Source organism: Conger conger, chromosome 19 (genome assembly GCF_963514075.1).
Source record: "Conger conger chromosome 19, fConCon1.1, whole genome shotgun sequence".
Taxonomy (NCBI): Eukaryota; Metazoa; Chordata; class Actinopteri; order Anguilliformes; family Congridae; genus Conger; species Conger conger.
In genome coordinates this window covers 16,021,118-16,040,228 of record NC_083778.1, presented here as the reverse complement: position 1 = coordinate 16,040,228, position 19,111 = coordinate 16,021,118, and the positions used below count along the sequence as shown (strand labels likewise).

The 19,111-nt window shown below is 48.7% G+C and overlaps 1 protein-coding gene across 4 annotated transcripts in view; it reads right to left on the bottom strand.

Moving 5' to 3' along the window:
* The window catches only part of rab3ip (RAB3A interacting protein (rabin3)), a 30,582-nt gene extending 11,699 nt beyond the window's left edge, over window positions 1-18,883 (bottom strand). For 3 of the 4 annotated variants that reach the window (XR_009706503.1, XM_061229765.1, XM_061229767.1), the window contains exons 1-4: window positions 18,641-18,883; window positions 3,620-3,726; window positions 2,652-2,915; window positions 2,008-2,215 (exon numbers count right to left, since the gene is read on the bottom strand). Coding sequence is in view for 3 of the 4 variants with exons in the window: in XM_061229765.1 (XP_061085749.1) it covers window positions 2,008-2,215; window positions 2,652-2,890 (447 nt within the window). In the remaining variant the exon portion in view is untranslated. The remainder of the gene's footprint in view (window positions 1-2,007; window positions 2,216-2,651; window positions 2,916-3,619; window positions 3,727-18,640) is intronic. The other variant, XM_061229766.1, reaches the window with a different exon arrangement.
* Between the last annotated feature and the right edge of the window lie 228 nt (window positions 18,884-19,111).

Sequence of the window (19,111 nt, the reverse complement as noted above, 5' to 3'; positions counted from 1 at the left end):
CACAGACACACACACACATGCACACTGCTGCTGCTCCGATCAGAGGATTAACCTACATTCCCTCTGCACACTTAACCGTGCACAAACAAGGAAACCCACCACTCGCACACAAACCCTCAAGAAAACCCAACTTTTTTTTGACTTGAGACATTTTTGAGAGAGATTTTGGGTCTCATTACTTAAGACTAAAACACGTGATAAGACAATGTTTTGCAGTGTATGACATTAAGAGGTGGGGGAGGGGAGGGGTGGCACAAAACTGCAAGCCGCCTTGTCCTCGACAGATAGGATCAATCCAGATTTATGTGGGATAATCCGAGCCCACAGCTTTTCCAGTGGGTGGGCTTGTGATGGTCCCCTGGGGTGAGGCAAGGCCTGTTGTCTCTGCCAGACAGAGAGGCTGGTACTGCAGTGTGTGGAGTCACAGTTGTACCACTGCGAGGTCACAGTTAGGTCACACTTGTATCACTGTGAGGTCACAGTTTTGTCAGGGTTATGTCACTGTGAGGTCATGGTGAGGTCACAGTTAGGTCAGAGTTGTATCACTGCGAGGTCCTTGTGAGGTCACAGGGACCTTCAGTTCAAAATAGGAGCCACACTGAGCTGCCAACCACTGCATGTTACAAAATGGCCGCCTTCAGTGATGTGTGAAGCACATCACTGCTGGCTCAATGAGACCAGGTCCCTTAAAATATTATTATTATTATTATTATTATTATTATTATTATTATTACCATTAGTGTGCATATTCTCCTCAGCATTGTCCAAATCTTGTGGACAGGAATGATATTCCAGCTAAAGTCAATCTCAAGTGTGATGAGACCGCTCGAATAAGGCCACGGGAAGACCTGCACAGCATTGCCTGAGGGACATACAGACCCCATGACTTCCAACCCTTCCGCCTCTGGGAATTCTGTTCAGGCAATCTGTGAGGACAGCTGCGCAATGAGACCAGTGACCTAAATGAAGAACGGGCCGTCATGTGTGTGGGATTAATTCCCCACGCACATTCTGCCCATTCAAACGTAAGGTTTGCCCCAAGGCGCGCAGATCTCAAGGGGAGCCGCTGAAATGGACAGCCATGCCATAGCAGTCAATAATAAAAAAAGGAATCTGTCGAGGTAAGAAGAGCAATGGAGCCATTCTGGCTCTGAAAAATGGCACCGAGGAGAATTCTCACTCACCCCATACAGGAAGCTGCAAAATAAGGTTGAAAATAAATAGGGGGGAGAGGTGCCATGAACAGCGGTGAAAATCACGAAAATGGCTTCTGCGTTTAAAATGCACGGACTGCATATGGACAGATGAACCATCTCAGGCTGATAACAGAATAAAGAACAGTCAAACTGTCAATCATCTTGTTTCACCCTCTGGAGCCAGAATCAGTTTTAATTTTTATGCAACATTTCCAGAAAACCTCTGTGCTTCAGCATTAATCCAGGGAAGGTGTATGAACGGGCAGTCCTTGATTATTTTTCTTAAAACACACACCTGGTAATTCCACCTTTCAAAAGCAGGTGCATAAAAGCTGGACCGGTCCAAGTTTTATTTTACAAATAAGCCAGAAGAAAATATTCTTTAAAACGAAGGAGGAAAAAACGGCTCTGAAAAGAAATCACATGTTAAGGAAACAGAACAAAACCAAAACTTTTCTTTAGAAATTTCAAATCAAGCATTCACGGCAATTCAGTCCTGTGTTGGGAACTGCTTCACACAGTGGTGGGCTAAAGCAGGTGATTGTCAGACAAGTAAAGTGCTGAGACATAAAGCCCTTATGAAGGCCTTATGAAGTCGTTATGAAGCCCATATGAAGTCCTTATAAAACGTGTACGAAACCCTTATGAAGTCCTTATAAAACACTTATAAAACCCATACAAAAGCCTTATCAAACCCTTATGAAGTCCTTACAAAACCCCTATTAAGTCCTTATGAAGTCCATATAAAATCCATACAGAACCGTTATTAAACCCTTATGAAGCCCTTATGAATCCATTACGAAGCCCTTACCCTCTGTGCTTTGGCAAGCTCCTCCTTCAACCTCTCATACCCTTTCTCTCTTACTTCCATCACCGAGGGGCTCCTGAGGCGGGACAGGGCGCATGGAGGCTCCTCCCCCTCCTCGCCGCTCAGCGCCCCGCCCTCCCCCGACTCCGCCTCCAGCCGAGCCGAGGGGGCGGAGCCAGAGGACGAGGTCTGGCCGTCCAGCCCTGGGACACTGCGTGGGAGGCGAGAGACAGGGGGGGGCACAACGTTAAGACACGCACGCCAATCACGGCGTCGCAAGCACACGCTGAGGCTACGATGGACACACGCAAAAGACAGACACGCGGAAGAAAATAAACACGAGTCATCGCCGTCCGTTGCCCTGACCCCGACTGCTACCATAACAGCGCACACTGATCGTGTGTAAAGCACTGTGTGACTGTGCGGAGAGAGGGGGAAGCAGAATGTGAATCGCCATGCCGACTGATGTAAACCGTAGCGTATTGGCTGAAATCTTTAACCTCTGCAGTTCAGACAGCACTAGGTAAAGGATGGACATCATAAAGAGATCCGATTATCCTCAAGACTGGGGCATAGAGACAGAGTGGTCATTTTTGGGGGGGCCGTTCTGCAGGACCTGGGCCTCCGGGGCTGCCTTGGGGGCCTACCTGCCATTGTGAGGTTCCTTGTTTTCCAGGTGTGCGGGGGTGGAGTAGACGGGCTGGGTGGGGAGCGGGTCGGCCCGCAGGGCGTTGGGGGGGCAGATCCTGCCGCTGTGGGTGCGGTAGAGGGTGCTGGGCGGGGCGGCGTGTTTGGGGGTGCGGTGGTTGGCGACGCCGTGCTGGTCGGGGGTGGTGGGCGACGCCAGGTTCACTTCATGGAAGCCTTCGAGGGGTTCGCTGGCCATAGCCCCGGAGTCATCATACACGTCTCTGCACAGACCGCGGGGCACATGGTAAATGGTACATACTGTAGTAATATACACATGGTACACGGGACATACTGTAGTAATATACACATGGTAAATGGTATATACAGTAGTAATATACAGATCGTACATGGTATATACAGTAGTAATATACGCATGGTAAATGGTATATACTGTAGTAATACACAGATGGCACATGGTAACTAGTATGTAGTAATATACACATGGTACATGGCATATAGTAATATACACATGGTACATGGTAGCTGGCAAATAGTAATATAGTATATAAATGGTATATAGCTGGGGTCCTAACAAAAACAACCAGCACATCTAGCACTGGCCAGTTTTAAAACTAGGATGTGCATGTAATTTGATGAATTACATCACATGACCCAATGCATCACATGACCTGCCACATGACCCACTAACTGGAGCGTGAAGCAGAGGCGGCACATGACGGATGCGGTTAGCCGGGTCTTTCAAAAGCTCAAAAGCGCAGAGCCGCGTTTGTGCCCCTGCAAAGAAAGAGCCCTTTTCCCCCTAAGCTAGGCTACAAATAGCTCTGTGAAAAGGCGTGGGGCACGACACGCATTCCTCAATAACAGGGCCGACCTGGGGATTACTCTGCATACCGACGAACCATCGCGTGTGTCCAGGGATTCAAACGTTTTTTTACGGCGGTTTAATTCTGACTGGAAAACGCACCATTCCGATCGACGTGTCCGTGTGAAGTCGACGATTTAACACCCAACGGGAAAGCGCCCGGGGCCCCTCCCGCTCGGAAGACTGTTTGCGCAGCCTCGCCGTCTCTCCTGAGGAAAAGACAAACAGAAAAACGCAACGCTGCTTAGAAATTTAACCCGCTCATTTTCCTAAACCCCATTCCCAAAGCGGGATTCTTCCCCTCCTCTCCCGTTCTTGAACATCCAGTTGTGTTGATAAACTGGACTCATCTCCGCACCCTTCTCAGGTCTCCACTGAAACGCGCTGGGTTGCTCTCCGCCCGCCAGCTGTGAGCAGGGATGCACCGGATTGGATTTCCGTCATTAAAAAGGGAAAAGCGCACGAGAGGATGGATGCTGTCTAGCAGCACATTACAGGCGTGAAACAGTACCCCTGTTTCGCCGTCATTTTACAGCGAGGGGTTGTCGTGGTAATTACTCACGGGACATCCTTGTTATGACGATAACTGCCAGTCAACCGTCCCCTACTGGGACCGAAATAGGCACTATTTCTCTCTCTCTCTCTCTCTCTCAGCCGATGGGCTACCCAGCGAGACGGGATGTACTTTGCCTTCACTGGAAGAGACAAGGCCGCAGCCTGCAGCCCACGCTGAGAGAGAGAGAGAGAGAGAGAAAGAGAGAGAAAGAGGGAGAGAAAGAGAGGGAGAGAGAGAGGGAGAGAGAGGGAGGGGGAGGGAGAGAGATAGAGAGGGAGAGGGAAAGAAAGAGAGGGAGAGAGAGAGGGAGAGAGGGAGAGAGAGGGAGGGAGGGAAAGAGAGAGAGAGGGAGGGGGAGAGAGGGAGGGAGGGAGGGAGAGAGAGATAGAGAGAGCATCCTACAGGCTGCTACACCCCTCTGCAGAGTGGTGAGATAATAGCTGCTTGCAGGGAGAGATTCTGACAGCGGGCGCGACTCGCACTGTACGATCCCATCTGCCTGTGAGCTCTGAGGGAACGGCCCTGCCTCAAACGCACAGAGAGAGAGAGAGAGAGAGAGAGAGAGAGAGAGAGAGAGAGAGAGAGAGAGAGAGAGAGAGAGAGACGGAGGGGTATTCTGGGACTGGAAAACAGCTAAATCATGTCAATTTCAACAACAACAACGACAGGAACCTGCAGTGAGAGAGAGACGGAGAGGAAGAGGGGGAGGGAGAGGAGAGAGTCAGTGAGGGAGAGGGAGAGAGCGAGGGGGAGACCCTAAAACAGGCCTGCTTCGTTCTGGCCTACAGACGTGAACAGGAACACAGCAGTGCAAAACACTGGGGCACATCAAGCAGAGAAGGAAAAGTCTGATGTTCGATGTTAACAATCTGAGGATTGGTTAAAAATGAAAAACACAACTCAGGAAAACACGCTTCAACATTCTACCATGGGGGTGGGGGGCATGACCTCCTCGCAGTGTTGCCATGCAACCCGTGACGACCTCGGTGGCCATGGAGACGGAGGTCTGCCGCTCATAAAGGAACACGCCCTCAGTTCACATTCCAAAGGTCACGGGGACACGCGGCAGAGGTGAGCCGCACACCTACGTCACGTCAGCCAGGTGCACACCGGCAGAACCCCGCGGGACGGGACAGGCGCCGTGGCGACGGCCTGGTGACAGCGCGTCGTTCCCAAGCCGCCGCGCAATGCGACCAGCCCAGCAGGAGGCGCTGCAGTTAAAGACCTCGACTGAAATAACAGCCACTTTCACTGACCCTTCAATACCGCCAACCTGGCAACCGGCCTTATCAGGGTTTATAGCATGGGAGTGTGTGCGTTTCTTTACACAGCCACTGCAAATATTCTACACAGGACCCTGCGCGGAAAACAAGCCCAATTAAACACGGCGAAACACAGCGCTACTGTGCAGGACTGAATTCACTCTCAGCACTGCACCTTCACCCTTTAAGGCGTGAGGTCACAAACAGGCGAGTAGGTTGTTCTGTACTGAACATTCTAATGATGATGTAACAATCGCTCCTGGCAATGGCAAGCAAAGGAGTTCTAGAAGACGACACATTTTGAAAAGATAAAAGCCAACTCTCCCAATGGCCCCAATAATGTAATGGCAGCATTATGATTTTAATTCATTTACATCGCATCCAAAGGTGCAAACAGACAATCCAGACTTACGTACAATCTGTGCGAGCCATCGACTACACACAGATGGATAACTGCCGTCCCGGAACAATGCAGCGGGTGAAAGCACGCGTCGCACTGTGAACGTTTAATTCTAATATTATCATAAAAGGTGTGAAGAGTTTCCATTCGCTCAGCGGCCCATAAACACGCGCCTCCCACAGCCAGGCCTGCAGCCGACAGATTCCTCACACCCCTCCGAATGTCGCAGGGCAGCACGAGGACGCCCCCGCCCCGCTCACACCCCCCTCGGGCGACCGAGCCCCGCCATCCCCCTCCGTCCTCTGGGGAGAGAGAGGGATGAAGGGGGGGGGGGGTGAATGGAGAGAGAGCGTCGGGGCACGGACGGGTTCGTTCGGACATTCCAGGTGCGCCCTTCTGCAGAACGCGGCGGGATCGGTCACTGTGAAGAAACTGGTCACCCGGGAGGACGGCGGAGCTACAGTCACTTTTACATCTGCACGGGCGTTTTGGCAGATATACAGGGGGAGGTGGGGGTACTGTGTCAGCCCCAGCTGCCCCAGAATGCTGAGCCAGGTGGCTGGGCGGTGAAGGGGAACAGATCCGCGCCGTGTCCGCCTCGGGGGGAACGGGAGTGGGGGCGGGGGTGGGGTGGGGGTGTTAGCTGACAGGGCGGTAGCGCAATGCTAACGGAACGGCACCCTGGTGTAAAAGCCGGTGAGGGGACGCGTGAGTCAAAACAAATATTATACACCACGTTTTCCAGAGACCGTATTCACTGCCGTTTCTTCACTTGCCTCAAAAGTTAATCTGGGGCGTCCCGCAAGCACCCCAGCTTTCAATGCCCTGAAACCAGTGGCAACCAACCCTGTACCTGGAGATCTACCCTCCAGTAGGTTTTCACTCAAACTCTTAAAGAGGAACACCCCCTTCAACAGATAGATAATTTTTAGAGCTGCTAATTAGTCCAAAGTGCCAAATTAGGGTTGGAATTAAAACCTGCAGGATTGGTAGATCTCCAGGACCAGGGGCGGTGGGTACCACAGCCCTCAGCGTTTGAAATACTCACCCTCGCTCTGCGGCAGAAAACTGTGTGAAAACAACCGTGGGTGCTTCACCATTAGTGACCCTGGTGCAGCCGTTTCTCAGAGACGAACCTGAACTTCTCTGTCGAAAAACCTCGAACGATCGGCTGAGCCTTACGATGGGCAAGAGGGATTGTGTGGCAGAGGGGCCTCTTGCATATGCATACGGCAGTTCCCAGGGGCAGGCTGTCGACTATTGGCTAACGAGACCGGACCGGGCTGAAAGATACACCTGCGGACAGCACCTGGACAGCCTTTGATGAAACCTGGCCCTCGGTGTCCATGGCAACGACCCCCGGAGCGGATAACTTTACACAGGTGCGGGTTTGCTACTGGAGCTTTTTTGCCGTATTAGTGCGACCGCGGGTGGTCTTGTACGCCTTCGAACGAGCAGGCACCCAGCCGGGCTAACGAGTCGACCACGAGAACGCACGATTCGCCGGGCGATACCCAAAGCCCAAAAAGTGTGAGGCTTCACCTGATTTGAGTTGTTATTTAGCTGATGCTTTTATTCATAGCAACTTACAGTTGATTACACTAAGCAGGGGACAATCCCCCCCTGGGGCGTAGCTCAAGTGCCAGCTATGCGGATCTTATCGTGACCACACCGGGGCTTGAGCCACCAAACTTCCAGGTCCCAGTCTTGTACCTCAGCCACTAGGCTAACCACTACAGGCTGCCCCCTTTCAGCAAGCAAATTCTCAGAGCAAAGTTTGGCTGACCTTTCAACTTGCGACAATAGTCACTGTTCTGTGGCTGCACTGGGATACCTTGCAGTGAGACGTTAAAACCGAGGTCCTGACTCACTGCGGTTATTAAAGAGCCTGTGACACTCATTACAAAGAGCAGGGGGGGCCCCACCGGCGTCCTGGCTGAATTCCCAACCTGTCACATTATCATCCCCCGATTTAATTTGGCAAATCCTTCCCCGGGGAGACCTCAGATAATATATGGTGAGCGTTCCGGCACAAAATGGCTGCCGTGCATCACCCAGGCGGGCGGTTGAGGGCGAGTTTGCCCTTAGACTTGTACGGTCAGGATAGTAATAAGGAAAGAGCTCTCTCTTTCACTGTACAGTTACTGTCCTTCAGCGTTTGGTGATGATGTCACCGTACACTTGATACACGGGAGTCCTGTTTCTCATAAAATATAGAGCGCTCCACGGTAAACAGCTGGCCCCGCACTTCTGCTACACAGTGACTTCATTCATCTGTGCACACACGCCTCTTTCACTCGTACTCTCGCTCTCTGTCTCTCTCTCACTCTCTCTCTCTCGCTCTCCCTCCATCTGTCCGTCTCGGCCTCCGATGTGAATGATCGCAACGCCACAATTCTTCATTCCGTCTGTACGGTTTCATAAGACGATTGACTGCACTGCTGCAGAGAAAAAAGCAAGTAATCCTTTCAATTCACTGGCCAAAGATTCCAGGTGATTCATATTAATCTTGCTGAAAGGCCCAGTCAATGGAAATGCATCTTGGGACATCAGCAGAGTATTCGTCATCTGGGTAATTGTCAACTCAAGACACTTTTGGACCACTCGTCACAGAATTTATTGAGATTTTGCACGCTTATTTGCCCTCATGAGAAACCCCTGAACCCACATTTACTCTCATCTCAGACTGTTAGTTTGCACTAATTCACTCCATGTCTTTGACTTGCCCTGTCCATCTCCATGACTGCAGGTCACAGAGAAACGCCTTACTTCACTTCACTATCTTTTGCACAGATATTATGTTCACCCAAAAATGAAAGTGATTATAATCTTGAAATCTGATTTGTAAAAAAAAACTATATTTTAAAATGGATAGAATCAGGTTAGGTTATAATGTCAGTACTCCAATCTCCAGAAAATTCAGTCTTGGATAATTGAGTCCTTGCCAAGGTATCATTACACGGTTTTGTGGTTTTCCACCCTCCCTTTACCTGGGAGTCATGTCTGAAGACAGTCTGGCCGATCAGTAGCACTAATTGCCCACAAGAAAAGTAAACCAGGGCTTGATTTCTTCCGAACTTTGGTTCCAGGGGGTTTATTTGAAGCAAAATCAGCATGCCAAATCTCATTAACATCTGCAACGATGTGGTTCAAAAGTGTGTTGAGTTGACATGGAAATACCCATCTAAGGCGGACAGCTAGCCGTTGTTTTTTTTTTTTTTTTTGGTACGAAGCATAATTACTGAAGCACAACAGAAAAATGATCTGGGAGACGAAATGAGGGAAAGTCCAGGAGATTGGGAACGCGAGCGGTTCTCCGACCGGGAATTGCTACTGATCCCAGAGCCAGGATTAGCCTTCCGTCACATGCTGAAGAACAGAGCCCGCAGTCATAACCGCCATTAAACGCCACCAGCTCCAAAAATCTGGGGATTATTCCCAGCCATTGTGAAAGCCATCGCCAGAGATCCCTAAAGAACCCACATCCACAGAGCTGGCTCATAATATAGAGCAGCCTGTAGCCTGTAGTGGCTAAGGTACATGACTGGGATCCAGAAGGTGGTGAAGCCATGATAAGATCCACACAGCTGTTGGCCCCTCGAGCAAGGAATGTCCCCTGCTTAGTCTAATCAACTGTAAGTCGCTTTGGATAAAAGCGTCAGCTAAATAACAAATTATTAGTATAATTTAATTCTTCTTGCAGACATTGACGACACCAGCCGTGCTATAGTTCTGCCAGTCCAACAGGGCAACCCCTCTCTTGAATTTGGCGGTTACTCGTAATCACACAATGACAGGGGCCAAAGATGCAGGAGCAACGGGCCTACACACAACTCCCAAGTCCTCCCCCACGTCATCCCGTCTCTTCCTCCTTCATCCCTCTGCTCACCGAAAGCTGCATATTCAATCAGCCGCTGATGTATTCAGTCAAAACGGATTCAGAAACAAAATGGCTGCCAGCCAGAGGCTGCGGAAAGCACAGATGCAGTTAGACGGGAGAGCGGCGGTTGGCTTCACGTTGCGTCCTCCTCTGGCGGATGACGTTCCTCATCCCGACGTTCCCGGCGGGGACCCGGCTAACGTTGCGCGAGAGTCTGTGATTGGAGCGGACGGCCGCCCGGGGGGGAACGTCAGCCGCGATCTCCAGCGGCACGTGAAGGCCGTTAGCCGGGCCCTTTCAGCCGCTGGAGGCCCAGCCTTTCGCTCGAGTCACATCACCCCACGTCTCGCAGAGCAGCAGGACGATTTACGCTCTCCCGCCGAGCCTCCGCCCGCCCGCCCGCCCGCCCGCCCGCCCGCCCGCCATCCAACCCCCCGAATCACCGCCAGGGGGGGAACTGCGCAAGCTTCTCAAATAAATTGGTCGATTCGAAGAGGCAAATTCGTCCCGGGACGCTGTCGCGCTAGCACTACCAGCGTGCTGCTCCCTTGTAAATGGCCTTCGACGGCTAATTTCGTGAAATTGGATGCGTGTACCGCTGTGGAATGGGGCTCGTGCATCTCTCTAAAGCGGGGGGATCGATTTTCTAAATCATACGCAGCGGGCCTACCAGCTCGCGAAACATCCGTCTATTTGGCGACGGAAAGTAATTCCGGGGCGCGACACAATGACAAATGTTCGCCGTTCATGTCGGCTATAACAAAGCCAATTTACCGTGTTTCTATATCCTTTTATACTGTATAAAGTTCTAATACTCTTCCGAACACCAGTTTAACCTCCAACTCAAGCACCGTTTCAGTCCTCTCACCCAAGGGGACAAGCACTGTTTGGCTGCCAATGCAAGTTTTTCAAGGACTGTCAACTTGCATTGCAGATACAGCGACACTGCATACAGTCTAACAGGCCAATAGTACCCTCTGCCCTCACTCCAAAGCATAGAGCCAGGCTAACAGGCTAACAGTATCCCCTGCCCTCACTCCAAAGCATAGAGCCAGGCTAACAGGCTAACTAACCCTGTTCCGACAGCATATAGCCAGGCTAACAGGCTAACTGTACCATCTACACTGACTCCACAGCATAGAGCCAGGCTAACAGGCTAGCAGATCAACAGAACTCTCTGCAGTTGCTCCACAGCATACAGTGAGGCTAGAATGCTAACAACATCATCTACATCTTCATCAGTGCTTATGACTCCAGCTCTCTTCTTTCTTAATGTTACAGTACACCAGATATTTAAACACAGCTACCCAACCTACCTACCTATCTATCTCTGCATCACCAGCCTACTGAAGATCACTATCCACAAAAACAGAAACACAGAGCAGTGCGATAGCGCTATGCTACAATATCCTCGGATGAAACCTAACCTCATTAAACCTGGCCTTTTTCATTTTTTGTAAGGGACTCGAATCCCATTTAAGTGTGCCTGTGCAGGCATAGGCAGACAGTGGGGACCCAAGTCAATCATGGTCAGCCAGCAGAACACCTCAAAAGCCTCATTCTCTAACCACCACCATCATCTTCACCACCCTCATCATCAAAAAACAAAGTATGAATGCATGTGACCATTTCGATAATTACTAGTATTTACTTACGAGCATTATTATTATTTTTTTAACCACAAAATAGACCAAGAGTTAAATCAATCCCATTATCATCCAATCACTCTATAATGATGGATGATCATGGGTTCCTGGTCCTCCACTATCCCAGAAACCACCAGAGCACCAAGGCCTCCTTCCACCCCAGATTAAAGGCTTTCCTGGGTGAGGAATGGAGCGGATAATGGATCTGCCCAAAAAAATCAATGGCAAATCCATAGGAAATTATACGCCATTGATTTGCCATATTTTATCAGTCCATCCCTTACGCACAGGTCTCGCTACAAACCCTTTGGCTCTTGTCCTCTATTGGAAGCATCGGTGAACGTGATTTAACCCTGAGCAGAGGCGATGATAAATTACAGTCGGTCTCCTGACGGGGTCTTCGGAAGGGCGTCCAACGGCCAGCCCACCGCACCGCATTCCTGAAACGCCACTGCGATCTTCCGAGCGCAAGATGGCCGTTTTTTCAAACAGCCGACAGCTTGAAGCCCTGTTCTTTAAAATCGGTCCTCAAGGGCTGAGAACTGCTGGTACCACCCTCCCTTTTCCTGGAGTCATATGCGCAGTCTGGCCAATTGGTAGCAGTAATTACCCAGGAGAAAACCAGGGCTGGAATTCATCAGAACTTTGATTCCAGGGGGTGCTAAGACAGTCTGGCTAATCAGTAGCATAAAAGGTTCAGTTAATTATGTGGGAGGAAAGAAAACCAGCGCCAGATTTGGATATAATTTGAATTGTGTGCATGGGCACGCATGCAGACCGGCAATAGCAAATGTGTTTAGTGCAGTGTGAAGGATGACTCTATCACAAATTCAGCCTGCATTTCTACCTGACCAACATGAACAAGATCCTTAAAATCGTACTGCAGATTAAAACTTCTCCTGGCCATTGGGGAATGGGAATATACTGCCCCAACCCTTGCCGAGACCACTTCCAAAAACTACACTGTCCAAGGATCTCTGCGTTCTAATCTACAGTGCTCCCATTTTAGGAGAATTTGCTTCTGAAATCTGATGTGTGCAAACTGGGAACATTCTTTTGAAGCACGTCTACTAATTTGAATGCAGTAGTGTGGCGCTCCTAAGCAAATATGCGAACTTGGAAAAAATGTTAGCCTAGAGACCTACAAGTTCAGGTTCAACCATCAGCCTTGACAGTGTCCCGTGTCAACTATGAGCACACGAGTAACCAAACCAGCTGAGGGATTTCTTTTTTTTGTTTTTTGTTGTTAGGATAAACAGCGGCGTACTGTAAACTCAGAAGAACACGGCGAAGAGTGGGTGACAACCGAGCCCGGAGAACCTGTGCGAGTAAACCAGTCCGACGATAACACTTCAAACGGCGCTTAATGTGTTTGGCTTGCCTCGGAGCAAGGGTAAGGAGATTACGCTCACAGACAGTGGGTGGACTGTTCTCGGAGCGTCACGTGACTCGGGGTGAGGAGAGAAAGAGTTCTTGGCCCCTCGCTGAAGGGCGGTTACCCAGCTGTGTGTTACACCCCCCCCCCGTTTATACCAGTCTTCTGGGGACAGCAGGGTTTGTGTGGACTGAACGGCCTTAACTTACAGCGATGTCTGGGGAGTCGAGCAGAGACACGTGCTGCTCATTCATAATTCATCACTACAGTCAAGCAGCAGCACGTGCCAGCAAAACGAATGCAATCCCACGGAATGGAAAATTAGTCTGAAACGTCCCGACGGCATATTTATGGAAAAAACTCTGTCGGGTAAACTTATGATTCATGCTAATTATGTTATTGTCATACATATCTCAACACATATCACAGCACAGAAGCCGCTCCAGGTCTTCCGGGCAGCCAGTGAACAAGCAGGCTTCCAGTAAAACCTGAAATGGCTGCAGGTGCTCCGGATTGGGAGTGTTAGGTTGGAGGAGACCTGTTCTGCCTGCCTTGCGTGTGTGAGCTGAGAGTGTGAGCTGAGTGTGGCTCGTGGCAGGCCCAAGCAGGCGTGACGGTGTGAGGAGGAACTCACATTCAAATCAGATAGCACAGCTTATTAAAGCTGAAGAACATTTGGTCCCGAGCCTTCAAGAGAACCCTGACGAAAACAGTGCGGAGCTGTAACAAAATGTCTTCTGAAGTTTTTTTTTTTTTTCACTTTAAAAATAAAAAGCATTAAAAGGATGTCATTACATGAGAGGATTTTGTGAATTCTAGCAGGGATGTGTTTATAGCAGGAATGCAGGACTGGGAGTTGCTAAAGCAGGTCTGCTAGAGGCCTTACTCCTCAATAATAAATACCGCTAGACCTGCTCTTGCACTTAACTAGCCCTGTGCTAACCCTGCGCTAACACTTCACTAGCCCTGTGCTAACCCTGCGCTAACATTCACTTGCCCTGTGCTAGCACTTCATTAACCCTGTGATAGCTATGTGCTTGCAATTTACTAGCCCCGTGCTAGCCCTGCACTAACACTTCAGTAGCCCTGTGCTAGCCCTGCGGTAATACTTTACTAGCCTTGCGCTATAGCAGTTCACTATCTCCGTGCTAGCATTCCACTAAACCCTGCGCAAACCCTCCGCTAGCCCTACTGTAACGCTTCACTAGCTCTGTGCTAACACTTCACTAGCCCTGTGTGAGCGCCGCACTGGCCCAGTTCTAGCTCTGCCCTAGCACTGCGCTAGCCCTGCGCTGTCACACAGCACACCTTCCTCTCATTGCAGAGCCTCCCCCCTGTAGCTGCACTCCCACCCCCCTCACAGTGGCGTGTTAATACCGTCACCTCCGCCACACGTGGGCCACTCACTCTCCAAGCGCCCGGGAGTCCGGGACAACCGCAGCTCCTTTTTATTTTTTATTTTTTGTGTCCCCGGTATCTTAGGCAAGCAGTATGATTGATCCGGGTGCCGTGTGTTTTGGGGCCAGTTTGATCTGTAACAGGGGAGTATTGGTACCCTTGTATTCTTCCAGAGGTGTCAGACGTTCCCCCCTGTTGCTTATTTCATACTTTATTTAGGCATATGGGGATGGGATATGAGATGGGGGGGGGGGGGGTGGAGTAGCGAATCTTCGTCTTCGTCTTCTTCCATGAGTAGGCTGTTACTGCTCAGATTGAGGGGGGAGGGAAGGGGGGAAGTGGCATAGGAGAGGGGAAGGGCAAGACCGCAGCTCCTTATAAAGGACGCTGCTCTCGCCTTTGTGTCAACAACGCTCAATCATGCAGAGGTTGGACAAAAAATAACCACAAGCCATTATTCACATTGACACAGGTCAGGTGCTTTCAACACGCCAGTGTTGCCGCTCTGCTGCTCGAGGCCGACAGCAGGCTGGAATCTGCACAATCACGGCGCCTCTGCTAACAGATCACAGAACCACACAGGTGCAGAGCTACTTGGAAGTAGGATGTTAGAAAGCAGGGAAGCGTTGCTTTGGGATGTGGCTTTCCACCATTGCTTTGGGATGAGGTTTAGTTTCAGTGGAAAAGATCATAGACTAATTGTGAGTTGATGTCATTTTCATTTGAATTGCCATTTTTTGCAAATGTATCAAGAGCGTACACCTTGAGTTTCTGACTCTGAGTAGCTTGCCTTTTTTTTTGGGGTGAAATTAGGATGCGAGAATGTAAGATTCCATTCTGTAAAAATCTAACATAAAAGTAAAAGGTTATGTACTACAACAGGGATGAAACTACTGCAACACTCCCAGTCCAGAGCAGTCTGAACCATTCCAGAGGTCTGTTCCACAAAGCAGGATTACAAGTTATCCGAAATAAAAGCACAAAGTAAAACCCAAAACAACTCTTTTCACTTCAGTCCGTGTTCCAGATTTAGATGGGCTCCGGGTTTTACTCCGTACAGTTATCTGGCTAACTGAGTCACGCTACTTCTGCGGAACAGGCCCCAGGTCACCCCAGCACATCTGCACTGTGTGGGAGATGCATTCTGGCTCTAATCTGCCCCCAATTCTTGCGGGGGTGCTGTTCTTTTTTTTTCTGTGTCTCTTAGCAACCAGTTCAGGTGAGTTAACGATTACACCAGGTGAGGCGAGTTAACAGAGAAGCCAACTGCTTCTGACCAATTAACTGCTTAGTTTGCTTTTGAGGCACTGCTGCTTTCAATACATACTGGTCTGATGGCTTCTTGGTTTTCTCAAACAAACGCTTTCCCTTGTTGACTTTTTTTTTTTTTTTCCTTTGGATAAATTTAAATTCAGTTCAAGCTCCATCCAAGTGGACATCCGATGTGAAAAAAAGCCAGTATACTTCAGCATTCTTGAAGCACAATTACATAAACATGAATTATGCTTTATATAAGCAGCGCTTTGAGCCCGGGAAAAGCACTTCATAAATAAAATGTATTACTGCATTTACACTAAAGTATAATTCAGCAAACTGCCTTAGCATATGGGGTATTTCACAAGCATGATAAACTGTGGATAACCGGGCAGAGAACAGGTCGCAGTGCTCTTATGAAACACAGCATTACATAGGCCAGCAGACCTACAGCAAATTGTACGAAACGGCAGGGCAGAGGAATGCAAAGAATGCCAGTTGCAAACAATGAGCAGTTCATTCCCCGGCTAAATCACGCCCATGTCACGGATAGACTGTATAACTTGGTCTAAATCCGGCAGCCTGTTATTACGGACTGAACAACAATGGCATAAAGTCAGCTTGCTTTTTTTCTTTTTCTTTTTTCTTTTTTTTTTTAAATATCACAATTCGCGATCGTAACCCAGGAGTCGTCTGGATCGTTTCCACCCGAGTCGGTCAGACTGGATGCCAAGCGTTCCCGACCGAAGGCAGATTGGATAATGCAATTGAGCGGAAATCACGAGAAGCACGCGATGAAGGCTGATCTGGTTAGTCAGCGCTCGCCGAACGCGCCCCGTCAGACAGAACGTACGTAATTATGACACGTACTGACTGCAATCACACTGCAGGGCAGAGACGGGGGAAGGCCCGGCCAAGACAACGGATGTGCTATGAAATTCAAACAATATTCATTACACCTCAGCACTTACACATTACAGAAATAAACGTATGAAAAGTGCCCAAACGGGTACAAATGCTTGTTGCTGGGGTGGTACCCAATAGGTAGCCTACATAAAAGGATATATATAAGACAACGTAACTGCACTTCCAGGGTACAGTGGGGAAATTGGATCCTTGAAGAACAAAAATGTTCCTCCACTGTTTCTGAGGGTGCATACACACACACCTGGCTCCAATACCTCAGCCCTGTAAACATCCACCTCCCCATCGACCACCTGCCCCCAACAGCTCCCCTGTCGACCTCCACCCCTCCGCCCCCCGTGATGAAGACGAAGAGGCGATAGGCACTAGGGCTGCACAATATGAGGGAAAAGATGCGATATGCGATAACATTGTTGAATATTGTGACGGTGATGATGGCTTGCGATAAACAAATACTGAAGCGTGCACATTTCTCATGCCTTTCGGCGTTAAGTACACTGATAACATAGACCGACGAATAGCCTCTGCCCACTCAATAACATAATTCAAAGCATTATTTCCAACATGCTCGAATACATTGTACATGAACAGCCAATCAATTTAACAGAACATGAGATTAAATGGACACTATTCATCGCAGTTCGAGCAGTCTTTGGCGATATATCGCACAGCCCCAATTGGCACACCGGTGCAAGAGGAGCACAGTGCCTCCCTCTGCCATAACAGTGGGCCGTTCCCACATTTCACCATCATCCGTCCCGTCCCCAAGGGGGGAGGGGGTGCAAGCAATGGAACAGCCACTGTCACAAAAAACCCAACACGCCCCACTTGTGGTTCGGACACCTCTTCGAAACTGAGCATCAAGGCAACGTCTTGGGAGCCGGACACCATTATCACTTTTTGACGACCGACGCCATGATTCTGTCACACTCCTACAGCAGTATGTGGCAGTGGCAGTTACAATGGAAGAAGTCATTCATTGAATTTAGCAGTTCACTGGAACGACACACACAATCTTTTCACGCACAACAGCTCGACCCACTGTGGTTAAATATTGGCCAGGTCTCGCTCGATGATGGTGAGGTATCTGAGGTTTATTTATTTGGACCACACAGACCACTGCATTGTTCACAACCCCACAAGATTAAGTGCACAGCATCCACATTGGCTTGGGTCTAAATTCAAAATGAACCAACAATTGAAGCATGCGTGCAGTATATATTCAGCAGAATGTGCATTTTGCTGTATGCAAAATATATTCACAAAACATTCAATACTGTGCATGAAATGGGTTATGTTGAAAATGCAAAGGCTGTGTACGAATTGGCTTCGGTACAGAATGCAATGTCCACAGTAGATACATATACCTTACTCTGAATAAAGGGAATTTTTTAAATGTGGCTTTAAGCCAGAAAATGCCTCTTAAATTAAAACACGATTTATACGTTGAATTTAACAACTAATCAATAAACGATGAATGTATGCTATATGGCTTTGCAGCAGTTCAACAAGACCCTATCGCTGGCCCTCAAACGTCAGCGTCTCCAGTACGTTCAATCGGTGGATTTTTAAAGAGCTGCCACGCCTTCGTATGTCAGTCATACCTTGGTTTATTTACCTGCCATTTGTATATCCCACGGACTTGATCTAGCCCAGTGGTATGGCCTACGTTTGCACCTAAGTTTTTTTTTTACAATACAAGTTTTTACAATAGTGTTGATTAGGCAGAGCGTAGTCTGGTAACAGAATCCTGACACAGATAACCTGTCGCCTCGATCAGACTATTCAATGTCACATTAAAAATTTAGGCACTTAGCAAGCTAATCCTTTTACTATTCAAGTTTATTTCATAAACACGGGAAGATGCGTCTTCACGTATCTCGTTTGAATCCCAATTTACAAAGATAGACATTTGTAGCCACGCCACCTCAAAATCAGAAAGGAGTCACTTTGGTTGTACAAGTAAAACAACAGCATGAAAATATAACTAGAGCTACCATGCCAACGTTAGCAAGCCAGCTAGCTGCCCCTAACTGGAGCTACGTAAAGCTAGCTAGATCGCTACACGCCACTAAATCTAATCTAAATCTCAATCTAAATCTAAATCTAAATCTAAATGTCAGAATCAGAAGTAACGTTAACGCTAGCCAATATATGCCACAATATTCAAATAGTTCTAGGATCTTCAGTATTCAAATTTAACGCAATATTACATTCAGCTAATATATGTATACATAGCCTGCTAAAAATACCACCCGCTGACAAACTGCTATATGTAGCTAATTTATGCTTGCAAAAAAAATATATATACATTAATTTTCTCTCCATATCCTGAATCGCATCCTGGAATATGTTGTAAACTATCTTGCTAGTTGTTTAGCTGTCGCTGGCAAACTCTAAAAGCTAGAAATTGAGCATGTTAACTCACCGACTATGACCCAGGTATTAAATCACGCTACAGCCTCCTGGAAGTATTAGCTAGAAATCACAAGCGAAAGGTCCCAACTGATATTCAGCGTTACCACCGGCTGTTCTTCCTGTGGCTCGCCGAGAGTGGAAGGGCTTGTCGCTACGGCTCGCAGCGAGAGCTCTCCCGAATGAAACAAGCGCCTGCCTACTCCGCCACACCTGCATTTCCCCTCTAGCCACTAGAGCTAGCCAGCAGGCTAGATCCAGAGCGACACCGGCTTACTCACGCATGCGTACACACTTCATTTTACCCTAAACTCAACGGCTTGATGGCGCTGTCTGACGCGTAAAAGCGCATTTGCAACATTGGTAGTTACCCCAGTTACGAGCCAGCTGTGGCAGTTGTATTAGTAACAGCTATTGGAATTAGTAGTAGCTTTGGCCTTGAAACGAATATAGACCATACTGTCCAAACGAATATAAACCCTAC